Source organism: Durio zibethinus, chromosome 18 (genome assembly GCF_047325235.1).
Source record: "Durio zibethinus cultivar Kanyao isolate XHJ-2024 chromosome 18, ASM4732523v1, whole genome shotgun sequence".
NCBI lineage: Eukaryota > Viridiplantae > Streptophyta > Magnoliopsida > Malvales > Malvaceae > Durio > Durio zibethinus.
In genome coordinates this window covers 17,665,825-17,684,012 of record NC_143179.1, presented here as the reverse complement: position 1 = coordinate 17,684,012, position 18,188 = coordinate 17,665,825, and the positions used below count along the sequence as shown (strand labels likewise).

At 30.5% G+C, this 18,188-nt stretch overlaps 3 protein-coding genes and 1 pseudogene across 7 annotated transcripts; 2 read left to right on the top strand and 2 right to left on the bottom strand.

The window, feature by feature from the left end:
* Window positions 1-1,236: 1,236 nt before the first annotated feature.
* Window positions 1,237-4,543, bottom strand: LOC149513796 (uncharacterized; annotated as a pseudogene).
* A 2,564-nt stretch (window positions 4,544-7,107) lies between these two features.
* On the top strand, window positions 7,108-13,040 carry LOC111300988 (uncharacterized). 5 transcript variants are annotated; one of them, XR_016329937.1, is made up of 7 exons: window positions 7,108-7,727; window positions 8,399-8,428; window positions 8,934-9,032; window positions 10,642-10,765; window positions 11,804-12,098; window positions 12,233-12,287; window positions 12,651-13,040. XR_016329937.1 is itself a non-coding variant. In XM_089747762.1 (5 exons), the coding sequence occupies exons 1-4, from the start codon at window positions 7,569-7,571 to the stop codon at window positions 10,729-10,731; spliced, it is 378 nt and encodes a 125-aa protein (XP_089603888.1). In that variant the 5' UTR covers window positions 7,110-7,568; the 3' UTR covers window positions 10,732-10,765; window positions 12,651-13,040. The 5 variants fall into 5 exon arrangements, 1 of the variants encoding a protein (XP_089603888.1); XR_016329936.1 differs by having other exon boundaries at window positions 11,155-12,098; XR_016329935.1 differs by having other exon boundaries at window positions 7,109-7,727; window positions 11,800-12,098.
* Window positions 11,179-12,516, top strand: LOC149513795 (uncharacterized). Its single transcript, XM_089748113.1, has 4 exons — window positions 11,179-11,208; window positions 11,800-12,098; window positions 12,233-12,287; window positions 12,469-12,516. Exons 1-4 carry the CDS (start codon window positions 11,179-11,181, stop codon window positions 12,514-12,516), a joined length of 432 nt encoding a protein of 143 aa, XP_089604239.1.
* Window positions 13,041-15,011: 1,971 nt separating the features above from the next.
* LOC149513794 (uncharacterized) lies at window positions 15,012-15,956 on the bottom strand. Its single transcript, XM_089746848.1, has one exon. The coding sequence runs from the start codon at window positions 15,766-15,768 to the stop codon at window positions 15,193-15,195; it is 576 nt and encodes a 191-aa protein (XP_089602974.1). The 5' UTR covers window positions 15,769-15,956; the 3' UTR covers window positions 15,012-15,192.
* Between the last annotated feature and the right edge of the window lie 2,232 nt (window positions 15,957-18,188).

The following is an 18,188-nucleotide window of genomic DNA, read 5'->3' as shown; positions in this document are numbered from 1 at the left end:
CGAGAATCAATAAGCCTAAAGTTTTCTGACATGGGCTAATCTAGGACCCCAATCACGTTCCTCCATTGCTTGGCTGGCTATCGTGGACAGACTAACCACTCTATTCAGAATTAATTAATTCATGGGCGATTCAACTTCAGAAGATAAATTGCTACTTGTGTAATGAAGACGATAAATACAGAGAGCACATTTAGTAGAGATTGGTCTACAGAGCTACAAAGGGCTGCTAGAGCTTCCAAGGCAAATCCTCTGCCTCCCTTGCACTGACTCTGAGAATTGAATGGAAAGCTCATATCTACCCCATTTGGCAAACCGGGAACTCTTTCTGGCACACCAATAAAATCCCTCCCAAGGATCATTGTTCTTCAACAAATAACTGCGGACATTAGAACTAAAGTTTCCAGCTTTCCTAAACATTTGAACAGAAGTTTATGTACTTATCTAGGACTAGATTCCTGGTGATGTTTTTGTGTTGAACTGTTATAAATTATAATGTAGGAGATATATTCTTCTTCTTTTGGATGTTGGAATAAAAATATTCAAGTATCCAAAAAAAAGACATTAACATTAATTATTGAATAATAATTCCAACGATGGATTGGACAATGCTATCTGGATAAGTTGTGTTCATGTGTAATTAGACCAAAAGAGCAAAATTAGTTCTTTAAAAGAAAGTACAAGAAATATAGAGACCAAAGAAACACTCGTATAAAAGAAAAATATGAAGTTACCTTTCTAACATCAATGCAAGGGGAACTAGAAAAGCAGTGGCAAAGATAAATCTATAAGAAATGAGTACCCTCGTGCTCATACCATTAATTACAGCCAATTCGTAGAAGACATTTACTGCAGCACATACTGCTTGAACCAGCAACATAATTATCACTGGTTTACGACCCTGAAAAGGATCACAAACATTCTTGCCCATCTAATTCTTAAAGAAAATTGAGGAAGGATGGAATTCTGTAATTTTTTAATCAAACAGTACAGCACCACCAACCCTTTCAAAAGGGAAAGAAAAAGAAAAAAAATATAATGAAGGATTTGTGAAGTATTTTCTACTTAAAATATTACAATGATTAGGGATCAAGTTGTCCCTTAATTATAACATTACGATAATAATATTAAGGGGAGCAACCAAAATAATTATTGCTAGAATCATAATTAGTTGTAGTTTTTACTATCTCTAATCGTTTTTCATACTGTCAGTACACAAGCTACAGAATTTTTTAAGGGATTGCCCCCCTTGAAGTACAGTTGGCCGGCTAGTCTTGTTGTATTTGTCATATTTACATGATTACAACATACAATTTGTGAAGTAAATAATTGAATATACTGTTATTATCAACCTATCAGAAACTTTATAAACAAGAGTCTTATCTCAAAGACTTTGCAGTTAAAGATAAGGCAGCAGCTTTATCTTCAATAGGGACCCTCAAGCTCAATGATCTGAGAAGAATATTAAACTTGAACTAAAAAGAGTGGAACTTATGGCCTGCGTACATTTGCAACTTTATCTTAATCAAAAGAACTGGCAGATGTTTACAGTAAACCTTTAAACAAAATGGAAATCAATCTCAACATGTTTTGTTTAAGCTTTTCTTAGCTTTTTGTTTTGGTTTCTTGCTAATGCATAGCTGCTAGAAGTTCATAATTTGGGTCATAGTAGCATTGGGTAGAAAGAAAAAAAAAACAGAGTTCTGGTGCATAAACAGAATCAATGCTCATATATTCAATGATCCCATATGTCCATATAAATAATTAGAATATATCGAAAGCAAACACAGATGAAAGAAAAATAAATATTCAGAACAACAAAAACACGTAAACTAAGTGAACTACTTGATTTGTCCAACAATATCTCCAGCAGCCTCACCTCGTAGGAGTAAAAGCGAACGTGTTTTATCCAGCCAACTATGTATCAGTCTTTTTCATTCTCCCTGTATCACACTTAATTCAACATTACAGTTCAAACTTCACTTTGCTACCTCTGTCTTATCTTCCTTACCGTCAGCCGATGTGTTTACTTGTTTTGTGTCTCAGGCACATTCACTGCTGCTGCTGGCTTAGGTGCTGGTGCGGCTTCAATTGATTCTTTTGATTCAATCTTTCCGAGAGCAATTAACACAGACTATGGCTTGTTGATCTGTTCAATTGGGTTAGCAGGTTTCTCCCTTTCCTGATTATTAATCACATGCACCTCTTTTAGTTTCTCAGTATCTGATGGTTCCTGCTTCTCTAGCTCTAATAGCTCCTTTTTCACTGACTCCGGTGATTCTTGTTTCACTGGCTCCAATGAGTCTTGTTTAACTGTCTCCAATGATTCTTGTTTCGCTGGCTCCATTGGTTCTTTTTTCATTGGCTCCGGCGGTGCGTTGTCACTCTCTACTGACCCCTTTTTATCCTGCAAAGAAAAAAAGCACCCCACAGTTGCTGAAGTCTATGAAACAAAAATCATTTAATGATGCCAAATGCTGCATTACTTATTATGTAGGATCCTTTTTAGTGCATGAATGAACCATTGTACAAGTTGCAGTTAATTTCTTTAATCCAACATATAAACCTCCTAATTATTTATTTTTTGGTACATCTAAGGCACAGCCTTAGAATATGGCAAGGGGTTGCGCGAGCTAAAACTTAATTAAGTTTTCCTTGGCCATTCTTCTTAGTAATGCATATGTGACAAAAATACATTAATCCCATTTTGATGAAACCATTTTCATCAGAACAAATAGCAGAACACTTCAATTCTGCTTAGCATATCTTTATTGGAAAAATATGAACCAATAATTTGCCGAAAATAAAATCAGCTAACTTTTGACGCTTTTCATGCTTTGGAGTTTGGATCCACAGTGCAATATTACTGAGAAGAAAACAAACATAAGGATGCACATTGATGAAGCTTTACAGATAAAGATGTCTAGAAAGAGTTTCAGAGACATTCCAAAATGATAACAAATCATAAAGCACCTATTAACATCATCAATAAGTTCACTTGAAGTAGATTATCCCAATGAACAGAACAAACCAGAACAGGAAGTATTCAATGAATTGGTGCATTCCCCTAAAAACCAATAATTTAAGGCATTATATGGTGCCCAGAGCCCAGCGACAAGTATGCTGCTCAACAATGGTTTTCAATGCACTCATAGTATAATTTATGAAAATATTTATTACAGATCTTGGATCAAAAACTATTCAGCACCAGTAGCTCATGGTGAAAATATACATTTCAGTTTTCATAGAGTCGAGAATCTAATTTGTGTCATTGTAATTTGAAATCAAAGCAAACAACTAATGCCTGAAATTCATTGACATGGTATTGAAAAACTCACCACAATGTGTTAGGAGTAGTAAATTATTGATATCGACAAGATATCAGACAAACAAAAAGACGGGTCAGTTTAAATATGGTTATTGAGAAATATCCTTTTGTGTTTTGTTTTTAATCTCATGCTTCGAATCTTGATATTCAATACCAAATCAACAGGAACCATACGAGGAATTATTTTACGTTTTTTTTCAATCTTTCCTTTACTTTCAACCAAACGGTACAAAACCAGTGATATAATTCAATGAAAAAGGCAGGATAAAGATGCTGTTAAACAACCAACATATTGAAAAGACAGATGCGACCGTATTCAAAGGAATGATCCCATCGTCCCTGCTTTAACGAAATCATATCAAGCACTAATCAAATTGCATTGAAGCATCAACCAATTGAAAAATGCTTGGAAATTAATATAACAACCTATTTGTTATCCAAAGATCAATAATCCCATTGATAAAACTCATTAAATTTAGAAAAAAAAAAAAAAAAAGCAGTTCCATTGAAATTACTAGCTAAGAGATCATAAAATTAGAAACAGATACCTCTTTGAACAAATTACTAAGAGATTGTGGCTTGTTTGATTGATCATCAACCTTGTCATCAATAAAAACCTCCTGACCTCATCAACGTCCTTGGCCTTAACAACCTCATTAATATCAACTGCTTCCACCTTCTTTTCACCTCCAGCAACAACAAAAGCTGACTCCTTTGCTTCAGCAACCGCAGGTCCATGCTCTTTCGTCTGCTCAGGAGGCGGACCGAAGCTGGGACCTCCCCTTCATCACCCTTCAAAACCTTAGGCTTGGTAACGCAACCTCCCATGTTTATTCAGCTTTCAAAAACCAGGAAGCCTATTCTAAACGTTCTTCTTTAAAACTGTTTCTTTTTTTATTTTTCTTGACCTGTTTGGTGTGAGTGAAAGGAAGATTGAAGAAGCGAGAAAGAGAAGATTTAGGAGATTTATAGGGAAAAGAAAGAAAATTTTTTAAGTTTCGTTGGCTTCCGACAAATGTTCTGCGGTAAAGAAACAATGCAAAGAGATAGACAAATAGACAAACAGCAGAAAAAGATTGAAAGATTTCTCCAAGAACTTGATTCAATAGTTTTTATTATTACATGAAAAAAAAAAACGAGGATATAAGTTGGCTACAGTTTTTTTACTGACTCTTAAATTAGCCATGGATAGATGTAATGTGAAAGGAACGTGGATCATGGAATGCATGGAAATGGACTCTAAAAGAGTTATTTTCTGTCAAGTTTTTTACGTAGTTATATTGCATAATGCTCACTTTTGAGGTTGCATTTTATTTCATCGAAAGCATAAAAATAACAGAGAATTAAGGAATTTATTCAATGACTGATCAATTGTATAAATATAGCTTAGCCATTAATTTAAAATAATTTTTTCAAACATTTGACAATAAATAAGGAAATGAAAGAACATGAAGAGAGTTGTGTTTGTTTCCAGGGCGGTGGAATATCATAAAGGCAACTATTTAAGATTTAAGAATTAAGATGCGATGTGCCTATATATCTGCTTTCCATTAATTATTTTATTTTTCTCAAACCAAATCGGTCTATCCCTCACCTCATATTAATGGAGAGTGGCAGGAAAACGGTTTGATTGATTCATGATATTTAATAAGTTGAATTATTCAAATCCTAATTTTTATAACTTTTACTTTTATTTTTAAATTGATGCTTTTCTACTAAAAAAAATCTTTTCAAAATAAATTCAAATTTGTAAGCAAATTATATATAATATTATATTACAACATACATAAAAATCTGATAAAATTTATTTACATAAATACTTAAATGGACAACTTATATTTTTGACATGTAAGATATTATCAAATAACTTTATTAAATCAATTATTTAATTTTTCAAAATTTTAAAGTTTCAAAATTTATATTTATCAAAATCTTTTCAAATATATAAGATTTATCTTAATTTAAATCTAATAATATATATCTTCTCATATTTTACTCTTATCCAATTCAAATAGTTTTTAAAGGTTAAATTCCTAAATCTTAAAAATCATAAAAAAATTATACACTGTCTAAATTAATATTCATATAAATTTAAATAAATAAAATTTGTGGTTGAATCTATATTATTTACTAATTTTTGTCTTTATTTTTTTATAATTTAAAATAAAAAAATACTTTATATCAATTTAAAATTACACACATATCTAAATTTAAAATTATACTAACTTCTTTTATCTTAATTTAAAATTAAACCTGGATAAATTAAATTTTTAAAATTTTATATTTTTTTTAAATTAAATAATTATTAAATATATATTTATGATTTTTTCTCACAATCAATATTTTTTTCTTTTCTTCATAAAAGTTTAACAAGATAAAGTTTCAAACTTAAATATCCAAAAATCTTTTATGATATATCACATGTGTAAATCTTAATTTTTATACTAAAATAATATATACTTTTAAAAAATTTATGTAATTGTAAATAAAAAATTAACTTTCTCATTGATATTTGTATATAATTTTACTTTCATAATCTAAAACTTTTTTAATACTTATTTAAATTCTTCATAATAATTTATATATCGATAATTTTTTTAATTTTAAATTACAAATTATAAATAATTATGATTATTTTTATTTATTTATATATAATATAAAAATTAATATAAATTAAAATTTTAAACTATAAACATATATAATAAAAAAACTCCGTGCATGGCACGGGTTAAAAAAACTAGTGTTATATATTAGGCTAAGCCATTGATATGAGATATTGACAGAAAAAATCCTCACTTCAATTGTTGGGTCACTTACAAAATTATCATTTTTATAACTTTTGTTCTCAAAAAAAATAGTACCATGTGATTTATGTTGATGACGATAATTTTTTTGGTTTATTAATTGTCTTAATCATTAGGCAGCTATGAAATTTCTTTCCCTCTGTTTTTTTTTTTTTTCTTCTTCTTCTTAAGGAATGGGGCTGTACCGTTATGATAGTGTATGGTTTTCTTATTCCAAGTTTAATAAACAACTACTAATTTACTAATTAGGGGTGAGAAAAAAAATTAAAAAATTAAAAAATTGATTTAAAATTTTAATATTCGATTCGGCTCGAATTAAGTTTGGATATTAAATGTCTATATTAAATTTGGATTGGATTTTGAATTAAAAAATTAAAAATTAAAAAAAAATAAATTGAATTAAATTATATATATTTTTTAATTTTTATATATTTTGTAAATTTTTATAAAATAAAAATAATAATTTTATATCAACATTTATTTAAATATATTAAAATTGTATATTAAAATAATATCTAAAATTTTAAAAAATTAAAAAATAAAAATTTATAAATCAAACCAATAAAATTTGAATCAATTGATGAAATTTAAATTTTTATAATATTATATAATATTTAAAGAACTGAATCATTATCACCCTTGCTACTAACTTTTATTTGCTTCAAGTTTTTCCAAACATACATAATGGACCATCCTATTATAAAGAAATAAAAGCCGCAAAATCAGTTATTGATCTTTTGACAGCCGAATAATAATAAGAATTTATATTTGATATATTTTTTTATGTATAAATTTTATGCATTTTTAATAAATTAAATGATATTATTTTATTAACAAAATTTTTTTTAAAATCATATTTTTATTTTTTATTTTAGAGTTTTTAAAAATTTATATTTATTCATTAACTTGGGACATCGTAATTCACTGTTAATTTATAAATAAGCATAAATGTGATGTATTTTTCATTTTAAAAAGTTGAAAAATAATTTTTGTAACGAAGAAAGCTTGCAAATACTTGGGTCAGCTGAAACAAATGTCCACCCAATTTCCAATTGCTGGTTGAGTTGCCTTGACTTGGGAGTTCACCTATTCAGTGCTTTTCTCGGCTTCTCTGAACTGGCGCAACAACAAGCAAGGAATCCAACCCAAAATCTTTGCTTCGAAGTTTGAACTTAGACATGTTTCGACTTTCTTCTGCCGTGCCGTCCAACACCTGAAGAGATTCAAAGCAACTGAGAGACAACAACCGAAGGAGACGACACCATCTCTTTCTTTGTTCTCGTCGACCACGGAGAGGAGATTACCTTTTTGTCACTTAAAATTTAAAGCCAATTCCTTTTACCATAAAAAAGAAAACGTTCCTCTGCCTGAGGACAGTCTTAATTGATTGGTGCTGTGAATTTTGGCGAGAGTTGGTTTTGCTCTTGATTTCCTCGATTATGCAAATACCCAGATGGCGAAACGTGCTGATACTCAACAAGTCATTGCTTCTAGCTTTTTTACCTTCAAAACCCACGGCTACTTTTGCAACAACCCACGTTGCTTCTTTTCATTCTACGCCTGTTACCTGTGAGAAATGGAAGAGCAAATGGAATTTTGTCAGTCTTTTCCCTTTTTTCCCAAGTTTTATTTAGTTATATATGTTGAATGCTATGGGTGAGTTTGGGGAAAGTTTAGATTTTCTTTTTGGTTGTGGAAATTGAAGAGCTGTTGTTAGTGTATTCAAAATTACGAATTTATTAATTGGTATAATAATGTATTTCTTCAACGAAAAAATAGTCTTGTTTTTTGAATGCTGTGCGAGATACTGTGTGCTAACATCAAAACGAAACTAGATATTAAGTTTCAATGTTTCATGCTTGATCTTATGTTAAATTTCTCTGCTTGGTGATGTTTGATGGATGCAACTGTTAATATTAATATTTAGTGAAGAATGGTACTTCAAATTGTCTAGTGACTTAATCAATTGACTTGTCGTGTAGCTGATGGAGCACATTACTTAACTGTTAGATGATTGTATATTCATTATGTTTAGTTTTTGCAATTTTCAATCTCATTCCCCATGCTGTCTCTTCCTAGTTCTGATCAAAGTAAGTTGCATTCTGTGTGAATAAGTATTTCCACTTCTTTTCCCCTCTGGACACCAGCAACTGCATAGAATTGAGCTTTAGATTTTAGTAATGCATTAAAATTTTGGTTTAGGAATTAGGATAAAGCTGTATGTCTTGCCTTTGATGTGAAAGTTTGACAATTAACACTATTTTTGCAGGATGAAAGAAGAACTCAACAACCAACTAAGGTATGCATCTTTGGAGGCACCTATTTTGTGAAATTATTTATGCATGCATCTCTTAATTATCTTGTTCCTAGTATTTCACATAGGCATGTCTTACGATTGGTAATTTTCTGATAACTTTTATTAGACTAAATACAAGGTCAAGTCTGTATGCTGAGGATAACTGAGCTTATTCTCAGTCACATTTCTAGGTTTATTCTTCATATATCTTTAACCTTGACTGCCAAAGCAGTTATCTTATTCTACTTAGACTGGGAACATTCCCAGCAATCTTTAGTGCAAATAAAAACCTAATGCATCTCAGAAAAGGAATCTCCATGATTAATTTGTATTTTCAAATTGATCAGGTGGTGGACCTTATCTGCTAATGCTTATGATCTTTCTATTTGTTAATTTCATACTTCCTATGTAGCTTTATTATGAACTTTTTGTCTTCTTTTTGCAGTTTTCTTCCTTTATTTGTTTATAAAAAGTTAAACTTCTTTAACATTTCAAATATGGAATGCAGAATTATGTGAGATATGTGGTACGTCAAAAGCGTGCTGACACAAAGAGAGCACTAAAAGACCTTCTCTTAAATAGTGGTTCCTCAAATATTTCATTTCAGGTAAACTAGACTTCTGTTTGACGTAGAACCCTTATCTTATTGAAGGTGTGGACTTACATTTTCCTGATGCACTGTTTATATATTCATGGCGTAATTAGATTGTGATAAATATTTATTTTTGGTTTTTTATATGGTCTTGTTCCAACTTTTATTTGCTTTTTCTAATTTATTAAGGAGTTTTTCCATTATTTTGCAACTATTGGATCAATAGTCTGCCCAGTGCTTTGGAGTTCCAATTGCAAGAGTCCAGTTTATATGGTTTTATCCAAATTTAGTTTTGGCTTGCACTGAAAGTATTAGAACTCTTTGAGTGTTCTGTAACCAAATGGACTACGAGTTGGTCAAATTGTAAATGTTTTGACATGTCAGTTACCAGATAGTGCCATCTTGTGGATACTAGGGATTAATTTATATAGTGAGAGTCAGAGCACAAAAGTATCTGTTTTTGAAATATTTAGAGAGCAGGAACACCACAAGGAATAGCATTTATTAATATTTATTACATATTCATTCATGTTTGCTAACCATTTATCTCCGTGTTTGCTTATTTTAATTTTGAGGTATGTTAAACCACAAGAGTTAATGAAAACATTTTTTAATGAAAGGTTGTAGAGAATTATAGTAGTACTTAAGTTGTTGAAGAGAAGAAAGCTCCTGGATGAGAAATCACAATGCTGACTAATAATTTCCATTTTAGTTAATAATGCAACTGGTCATTGAGAGGCAGGGTTCAAAGTTTATGTACTGTATTATTCTCCGAAATTTATCTTATTCAAAAAGCTGTAGATTCCATTCAACCATGGTAATGTTCAGCAAGTGCTCTACCAGATCAAGTGGGTTCTAGCTCCTAAACTTGCCAAAGCTTTTCAAGATATGTGGATTATTGTAATAATTCATGGATAAACACCATTTTAATGATCAATCAGCAGGATTTATGGATTTTAGTGGTTTTTGCTGCTCCCTAGGCAAATCATGTTAACTAGGATAGGACTTTATCTGAATTATTTTATTTGGTGGAGCTGATACTGGATACATTCTTGTAAGCAAAAATGTCAATGCAATCAACCTACATCACTATTAGGCTCATATACCACATTTCCTGGTTTGGCATTGAATTATCTAAACTATGAGAAGTAACCAGTATGCAGCATGTTTACATTAAAAAAAAGTTGTAAGAGTAAAGTAAGCTGGATTATTTCTTGTTCTTGAACATTTGTGTGCCTTGAAATTAGTTTGAGTTTCTTCGTTATTTGCATTGCTGTAATGTAAACTTAATATAAAATTTTTGTTTTATAAATTCCCATAAAATGTGCATCTAGGCTCTAAGTATAGACTTATGATTTTAGTTAGGCCATTGATAGAGTGAAATTGTAATCTTTTAGTTATGGGTGATGACAAGTTGGATCTTATTTTGTTAAAAGCTAATGGACTCAACTGTATGTAAAGCCTGAATGTTATTTATTTCCCAAGTCAACCTGGGTCTCAAGTGTTTGGGACCAATAACTTTAGCCTACTTCTCCATTACATTGTACCATAGATTGAGCTCACACTTTCAAGTAGTACCTGAATTTATAATACAAACTTATGCATGCCTTTGGCTTCTATCTAGGATGAAGATCCACTACAGAAATTTGATAGGACAGCAGGCCGGGATTCAGATGGCTCTGATAAGAAACGGCGAACAAGGTTTTCTGGATGACATGCTGGGAAATCTAACCACAAAAAAGTAAAACGTGAGCTTCCACTTTCTTTTTTATTCGTTTCCTTATATTGTTTCTTTTAAATGAAATTTAGATAAAAAATTACCTTCTTGATGCACTGTTTTCACCTGAACTAGGTTCTACATTTTGTCTTAAATTCTACTAACTGGGGTGGGGGGGGGGGGGGGATCTAAGCATCATAATTAGCATGTTTTGATGACTTAAACCTGGTATGATCCAAATGTTTTAATAAAATAAATTTAAAATTTCCTTCTGCTTACTAATAATCTGGCTTTATTGGTCTAATCTTATGTTTTCTTCATCTGTCTTTATTTCAAAACAATGAGTAATTACCTCACACTACTGACATGATCACCAAAGGAACTGAAATGTTGTCATTTTTTTGGGTACAATTTAACAAGACAAAGGATGGAAAGGGGATTTGAATGTGGGTCCTTGAGCCTCCACAGCAGGATGTTTGAAAGTAGCATCCGATATCATTAGTGAAATGCTAGTTAATTTTCCTGTTATGTAACAGTCACATGTCCATTAGTGGAAAAACTTTATTTTGTTGAATAGAATGTGGACCTCATCATAATATGGAAGAGTTATCGATTTCTGTTTTGCAGCTTGAGTAGCAAATATAACTGTTTTTTATTTTCGTTTTTCACAAAGATTGTATTTGTCCATCGGATGCATATGAACTTAAGGGGCAATGACTTACTTAAAATCAGAACTATGGTTTGTCAAAAATTAAAATCTTCTTGTTGTATATAATACTGAGATATCATCCAATTGTTTGAGACTATAATACTGAGACATCATCCAATATTAAGAGGGACCTTTTTAAAGAGTAACATGTGTGTTTATTTGATGTTGTTATGATGTTTTCATCAAAAGAAAGTACCTTTATTAATAGGTCTGTTACAGTGAGAGATTATAACCTACCTAATCATGTTTCAAATAAAAACCAAAGCCACATCTGGATTATAGGTGCAAACATTTTATGAGTGCTTGCCCTCGTGTGTGATTTGACAAACTTGATATCATTGTTTTTACATGCATAGGAAGGTTTAGAAGAGAGTTTCTCTGATGACTGTGATCATCCTGACACAATCTTTGAAGCTACATTTGGGAACAAATGGTACACCTGGTCCCCTAGGGGGGATTATTCTTTCCAAAGTTCAGAATCTGGATTTGAGTGGAGAGAAAATTCAGGCTGGACTAATCAAAGAACAAAAGAGTGGGAGACTACTAGTGAAACCGAATCTGAGGACGAGTTATATGCTGTAGGAACACATTCTGATAGAGCAATCCTTGGTCTGCCTCCAACAGGCCCCTTAAAGATTGAAGATGTTAAAAATGCGTAACTACTTTGGTTCTTTCATTCAACTTGAATTTTGGGAGGCCTCTCATTTGAAAGATTGATCGTATTTCAGCTTTTCCTTGCTCCATTTCTTTTTATGCATGTATTCTAAAATTATTAAAATCACCTTGTAGCTTCCGCTTATCGGCTTTAAAGTGGCATCCTGATAAGCATCAGGGTTCTTCACAGGTTAGTTAGAATTTCCTATATTACTTTATATTTTTGAGTGGTGGGTGGTAGTTTTATGAATATTCTCCAACATTCCAACGCCCTTCACACTCTAACCTTGCATAATTTTGGTTGCTGGTCCAAACAAAATGTTATGGATTTTCATTTCTGGTTTTGAATGCATTGTGTTTTTGTTTGTTAGTTTTTTGGGGTGTTTGAGTGGAAACAGGGGGCAAGGGATACTATTTGAGGACAATGTTTATGCTATTGATTTACGATAGCTGATCTGTCATGGCATCAGTCTTTTCTGTTATTTATTTCTCTTATCTTTTTCCTTTTAATTTGTATTTGTTATAGTTACATGATATCGATGCATGTATGCAGGCGATGGCTGAAGAGAAATTTAAGCTCTGTGTTGATGCATACAAATCATTATGTCATGCTCTAGCCTAAGGTGGTTGGGGTTCATTCAAATTGCTTACATCTCCAATTAGGGGATCTCAGACAATGGCCAGTACAATGAAGTAAAAGTGTACGATTGAATTATTTTCTTATCTATTTTTATCTTCCTCATAATCGACTGTCATCACCAAGTTGGCTCTGCCAATATATTAGTATTTTGCCCAACAATTAGCAATGGGCCATGAATTTTTTTTAAGAAGGGAACATGGATTGTAACCTTCAATAAAATAGAAGGTGATCAGAAATCTTGACGATAATTTCCTACTCGAATTTCATGGAATTTGTGTGACAGGAAAATATTTATGATCTAAATTTAATTTTGTATCAATAGAGATACATGCCTATAATCACAAGGTTTGTCAACAAACAGCTTAGCTTGTATTGAGCATTTGAACTGTGAAGTACAAAATGGAACTCCTCAGAGGAATAGTTAATTGTGACGTCAAAGAAAAAACCAAAGTCGGAGAAAATAGTGTTACTACTCTGAAGAGATGAAAGAGAAGCAGCTGTCGTAGCTAGTTGGCTGCTTTGTTGGCATCCCTTTGATTCTAACAAAAGAACACCCTGACACAAAGGATAACAAAATCGTACTATCCAAAACGACAGCAGCTAGGTCTCATAGCCCTTAAGAAGCAGCTTCCTATCATCATTTTACCCACATCTTGCCAATAATCTTATCATAATACTTTATTAGGTAAGATTCATGCTAAGTGAATGGTATTAAGTCGCAAATGAAGGTTAATTGAATTGACAAGGTTTGAATATTTTGTTTATAAAATTTAAATTTAAATTTTATTATCATATATATTTTTTAATAAGCGATTTATAATTTTAATATAAATTCTCTCATAAACTTTCAAGTAGCTCTAGTCTTAAAATGAATAAATCTTTTCTCATCTTAATTTTTTTATATATATAAGAGAAAAGGGGGATTAAGCCAGATTGAGAGGAATTTCTAAGCAATGTCACCCCACATGTGTGGGTCCTCTATACTTGGGTTCAACCGTTTTAAAATGGAAGAATGAAGCAAGCAAGGTTCTACTAGTTGTTACGTTGAGGTTAATGGAAATTGCACTTTTACACTTACCTTGCCGATGAAAATGGGCTTGCAGCCAACTTTTTGGTGGTTTCATGTGACATTTTACATTTCTTCCTTCTTTTTCGTTGACACACCATTATCTCGTGAAAGGGTAGGAGAAAGAGAGACAGAGTCAAACTCAAAACGGATAGCATTAACTATTGTTTTTGAATTATAATAAAATATTAATATATATTTAAATTTAAAAATTTTTAATATAATATTTAAATTATAAATTTATTAATTAATATAAAAATTTATATTCATTTAAAATTAATTACATTAAATATAAATATTATATTAATTAACAAATTTATCATTTATACATTATATTAAAAACTTTTAAAATTTAACAATTATAATAAATATTTTGCTATAAATTATTCGGAATATTAACCCGACTCAAAAGGGGAATCAAGGACAGCAGACAAGACAAGAAAGAGCAGCATTTGCTCAAGATTCAAGAAACTAATATGTTACGCATCACTCGTACGCCTCTTCTCTGAATCCCATTTAGCAGTCAAAGACGGGGTTACGGTAAGGGCATTCTTCTTTTCAGATTTCAAATTCAAATAAAAATTATTCCCTCCGCCCAATTTATATTTTTTTTTTATATTTCAAAATTATTTTTTTATATCTAAAATTCTTATTTTTATATTTTAATTTTTTTTATTTTTAATATTAAAAATCATAAAACTTTAATTCTATAAAAAATTTTAAATTTTAATATTAAATATATTAAAATTAAAAGTTATGTTAATTTTTTAAAATTTAATAACACCCAAATAATTTAATTAAAAAAATTAATAACACCTAAACAATTCCATACAAAAAAAAAAAAGTATTCCGAAGCTATTCTACTCTTTCGTCTCCTTGTGTAGAAACTACCCATCATCAAAAGTTGCTAAAAAAGATTTTCCCATTTACAAATTCTCTTTTGCTTGTGAAAAATCCCCTTTCCAAAGTTCCACACCCCAAAGGAATGCTAGAAACCAAAAATTCATAATATATATATATTATAGTATATTCAAAAACTAGCCATAAAAAGCACACCCTACCTTCATCATTAAGAATTAAGCTTTTTATCAAAAGCATAAATCAGTTTACAACCAATGAAAAATGATAATACTACTACTACAGTAGTTGGAACTGAAAAGGAAAAATGAAAATGTAAACTGCATAAAGAAAAAATAACATCAAAAGCAAGAATAATACACATCATTTTCAATTTTTCCAATTTAATATGGAGCCTCAAGAATCCAAGATATACACTTAAAGCAATCAATTGTTCTTATCAGTGACATTCCTGCCCGTTAAAAAAAGTTGAAGAAAAAACACTAAAAATGTAATTCAAAACAAAGACCCTGATCAGTAATGACCCAACACCTAAAAACAAAGCATCACAACAGAAGAAGAAACCGTGAAGGCGTAGATCAAGATCAAGAAACCAAAATGCAATGCCCAGTTCCTCTTGAACTTTGCAAAGTAACTCTCAGGAGGCTCCTGGTAATGAATCTCAAACTCACCCTCTTCTCCAAACCCATCAACAAACTCACCATTGTTAATCCTGGACTTCATTTCTCTCAGCTTCTCAGTAGCCAGCCCAAGAGTCAGCTTGTGGCACCTCCTCTGGTACTTGAACCCATTTATGAACCTCAAGGTCTGAGCCACGGAAACATAGAAAATAAGATGAGACAAGGAAAGCAGAGTGATGGGAGCCCAGCAGTGGCGGCACTGGAGACGAGTAGACTGAGCCTGAGCCATGAAGACAAGGGCTAGGAAGATGAAGAAGAGCTGGAAAAGTTTGCGGAGCTCCTTCTTTTGGAGGTCTATAGCTCTTTTCTTTTCCAGGGTTTTCTCGAAGTGAAGTTGGATTATAGTGTTTAATGCTTGGAGAGCAGTTTCTTTTGGGATTGTTTGGTGGTGGTGAGTTTGATGATGTGTTGGCTCATAGTCTGCCATTGATGTCCGAAGAAGGAGAGAGAACAAAGGCTAAGGGTGGTTTGGTAAGGGGAGGGGTGCTGCTTCCTTTGGTAGGAGTACTAGTTAGTTTAATGAGTGCTCGGATCTCAAGGTAGTTAAAACTCTTGGTTGTTATCTGATGGAGAGAGAGCTGATGGTTTGTGTAACATTAAAGTGTAAACTTAGGATCCTTTATTTATTTATTAATATTCATGCGAGTTCATGTATTTCTAGGTTCTTGATCTTACTTACATCCAAGTTTTTTATTCATTCAATTCAAGCCGTAACTCTGAATTGTGCAGTAAAAGAGGCAAAAGGATTGATGTCAGTCATCATGAGTGAGTGAAGAATAACGGATATATTGACATGAATTCAACACAAATACACATGCTACTATTTATTCGAGATTTTTACTATCTATTTTGGTATTTCTTTTTTAATTATTATATTAATCAATTATTTTTTAATATATTAAAATTCATAATATTATCCGTCAACTTTCCTATTTAATACAAAATTATTATTATAAATAATATTTTGATTAATTTTAGATTGTAAAAATTTTACCACATATCTAGGTTCCTAGTTAATGTTTTTTATTATTCATTGGTTAAATGTCGTCTACGCAGTTTAGTTTAACTGGTGTTAATAATTAGACAACTTAGTACATATTTTAAAATTTTAAGATGCACATTATACATATAGTTTAAGTATTAATTTATACATTTTAATATAGTTTTTGAGTACTAAATATATAATTAACTCAAATAAAAATAATAACAAATGTAAAAGGGCCGTGACGATTTAGGTTGGAGCGAAACATTCTCTTTTCTTTTTTTTTTTTGGGGGGGGGGGGTTAAAAGAGTGTTAAAATGGGAGCAACTCCATGACTTAATGTGTCAAACATCTAAAGATTACTGACCTGGAAACAGTGATCGTTGTTATTGTCTAACTATAGTAAACTTTAACCATGTTCTCAACATTTATGTGTAGGCTTAGGCTTGACCTGTCTTCCGCCTTGTTTACATTTTCCTTTCGTTGCTCATAACAATAGGATATAATTTTAACGCTTTAAAACATAGGTACATGTTGTGGCAGAAGTAAGAAAACGAAGGAAAATCCCATCGCAAAAGTCAGAAGTAAGGACGGTGAGACTGATCTTTTCCCTGTTTTTGTTTCGTTTTGCTTTATTAAGTTTTGTCCTTTTGGGGGTAAAATAAAGATTTTAAACTCGAACCTCCCACAGCAAGAAGGCAAGGCTTTGTTAAGGGAAGAACGGCGCCACTTATTAAGTGTACTGTGGACCTCATAGTCTCTATGGCAAAATAGTATTTTATATTATTATAGATCAAATCTAATATATATATATATATATATATTATAATATATAAAGTTATAAGATAAAATATACTGACATAAATACCTATAAAGATAGTCTCTTTTTATGATACATAAGATAATATTTATATTATATTATTTATCAAGTAACTCTATTTAATAAATTATTTAAATTTAATATGTTTGGATAATTATTTAAATTCAAATCAAAATATATAAAATTTTAAAAATTTTAAATACATTTTAAATTCAAATATATTAAATTATAAATTATTTTTTAATTTAATCATAATTCCAATTTTATATAGGCTTAATAAACTTTTATTTGCTGTCAAATAATTTTATTTAATAAATTATATAAATTAAATATTTTTGAGTAACTATTTAAATTCAAATCAAATTTTATCAAAAATTAAAAATTTTACATAATTTTGAATTTAAATATACTAAATCATAATTTATATTTTCTTTTCAAATTTAATCATAGCTCTACATATATATATGTGTGTGTTATATGTATATGTGTAAGCTTAATAAATTTTTATTTGCTAAAATCAAAATCTCAAAATAAAAATAAAGAACTCATAAAATGAGAACATCATCCCCTAACCAATGTTATTTTATTCATTATTATTAAAATTAGAAATTGAAGAATACAATTTTTTTTATTTGATGATTATGGTTTATGAGTTTTGACAATAATGGGTATAAATTAAAAAGAATAATAACCACATCATACTCATTAACAAGTAAATTCATTTTATGTCTTTATTATTCTTTTATTTTTTATTATTATTTTTTTAGTTTTAAAAATAAGTTTGTGATGGTGTTGGATTGTTTTTTTTTTATAATATTGATTTTTTTTATTTCAATAATGAAAGGAAAATGAGTACACATTTAGATTGGTTTCAACTAGGTAATAGGTATAGTTCATTATTTTTTTCATATTCTAGTTCTTTTTTTTTTTTTTTCATCTATTTTTTTGTTTCTAACAACATTTTATTTGGTTTTATTTACATTATATGATATATACATTTAGATTTGATTTATTCTAAAAAAATTGGTTCATATGTTTATATATG

Coding starts and splice junctions, on each gene's coding strand:
- LOC149513795 (XM_089748113.1), top strand. CDS start 11,179: ATGTGGGTCCTTGAGCCTCCACAGCAGGAT. Junction 11,209..11,799: donor TTGAGCCTCCACAGCAGGAT/GTTTGAAAGTAG, acceptor TTACATGCATAG/GAAGGTTTAGAAGAGAGTTT. Junction 12,099..12,232: donor ATTGAAGATGTTAAAAATGC/GTAACTACTTTG, acceptor ATCACCTTGTAG/CTTCCGCTTATCGGCTTTAA.
- LOC149513794 (XM_089746848.1), bottom strand. CDS start 15,768: ATGGCAGACTATGAGCCAACACATCATCAAACTCACCACCACCAAACA.
- LOC111300988 (XM_089747762.1), top strand. CDS start 7,569: ATGCAAATACCCAGATGGCGAAACGTGCTGATACTCAACAAGTCATTG. Junction 8,429..8,933: donor GAACTCAACAACCAACTAAG/GTATGCATCTTT, acceptor TATGGAATGCAG/AATTATGTGAGATATGTGGT. Junction 9,033..10,641: donor CCTCAAATATTTCATTTCAG/GTAAACTAGACT, acceptor GCTTCTATCTAG/GATGAAGATCCACTACAGAA.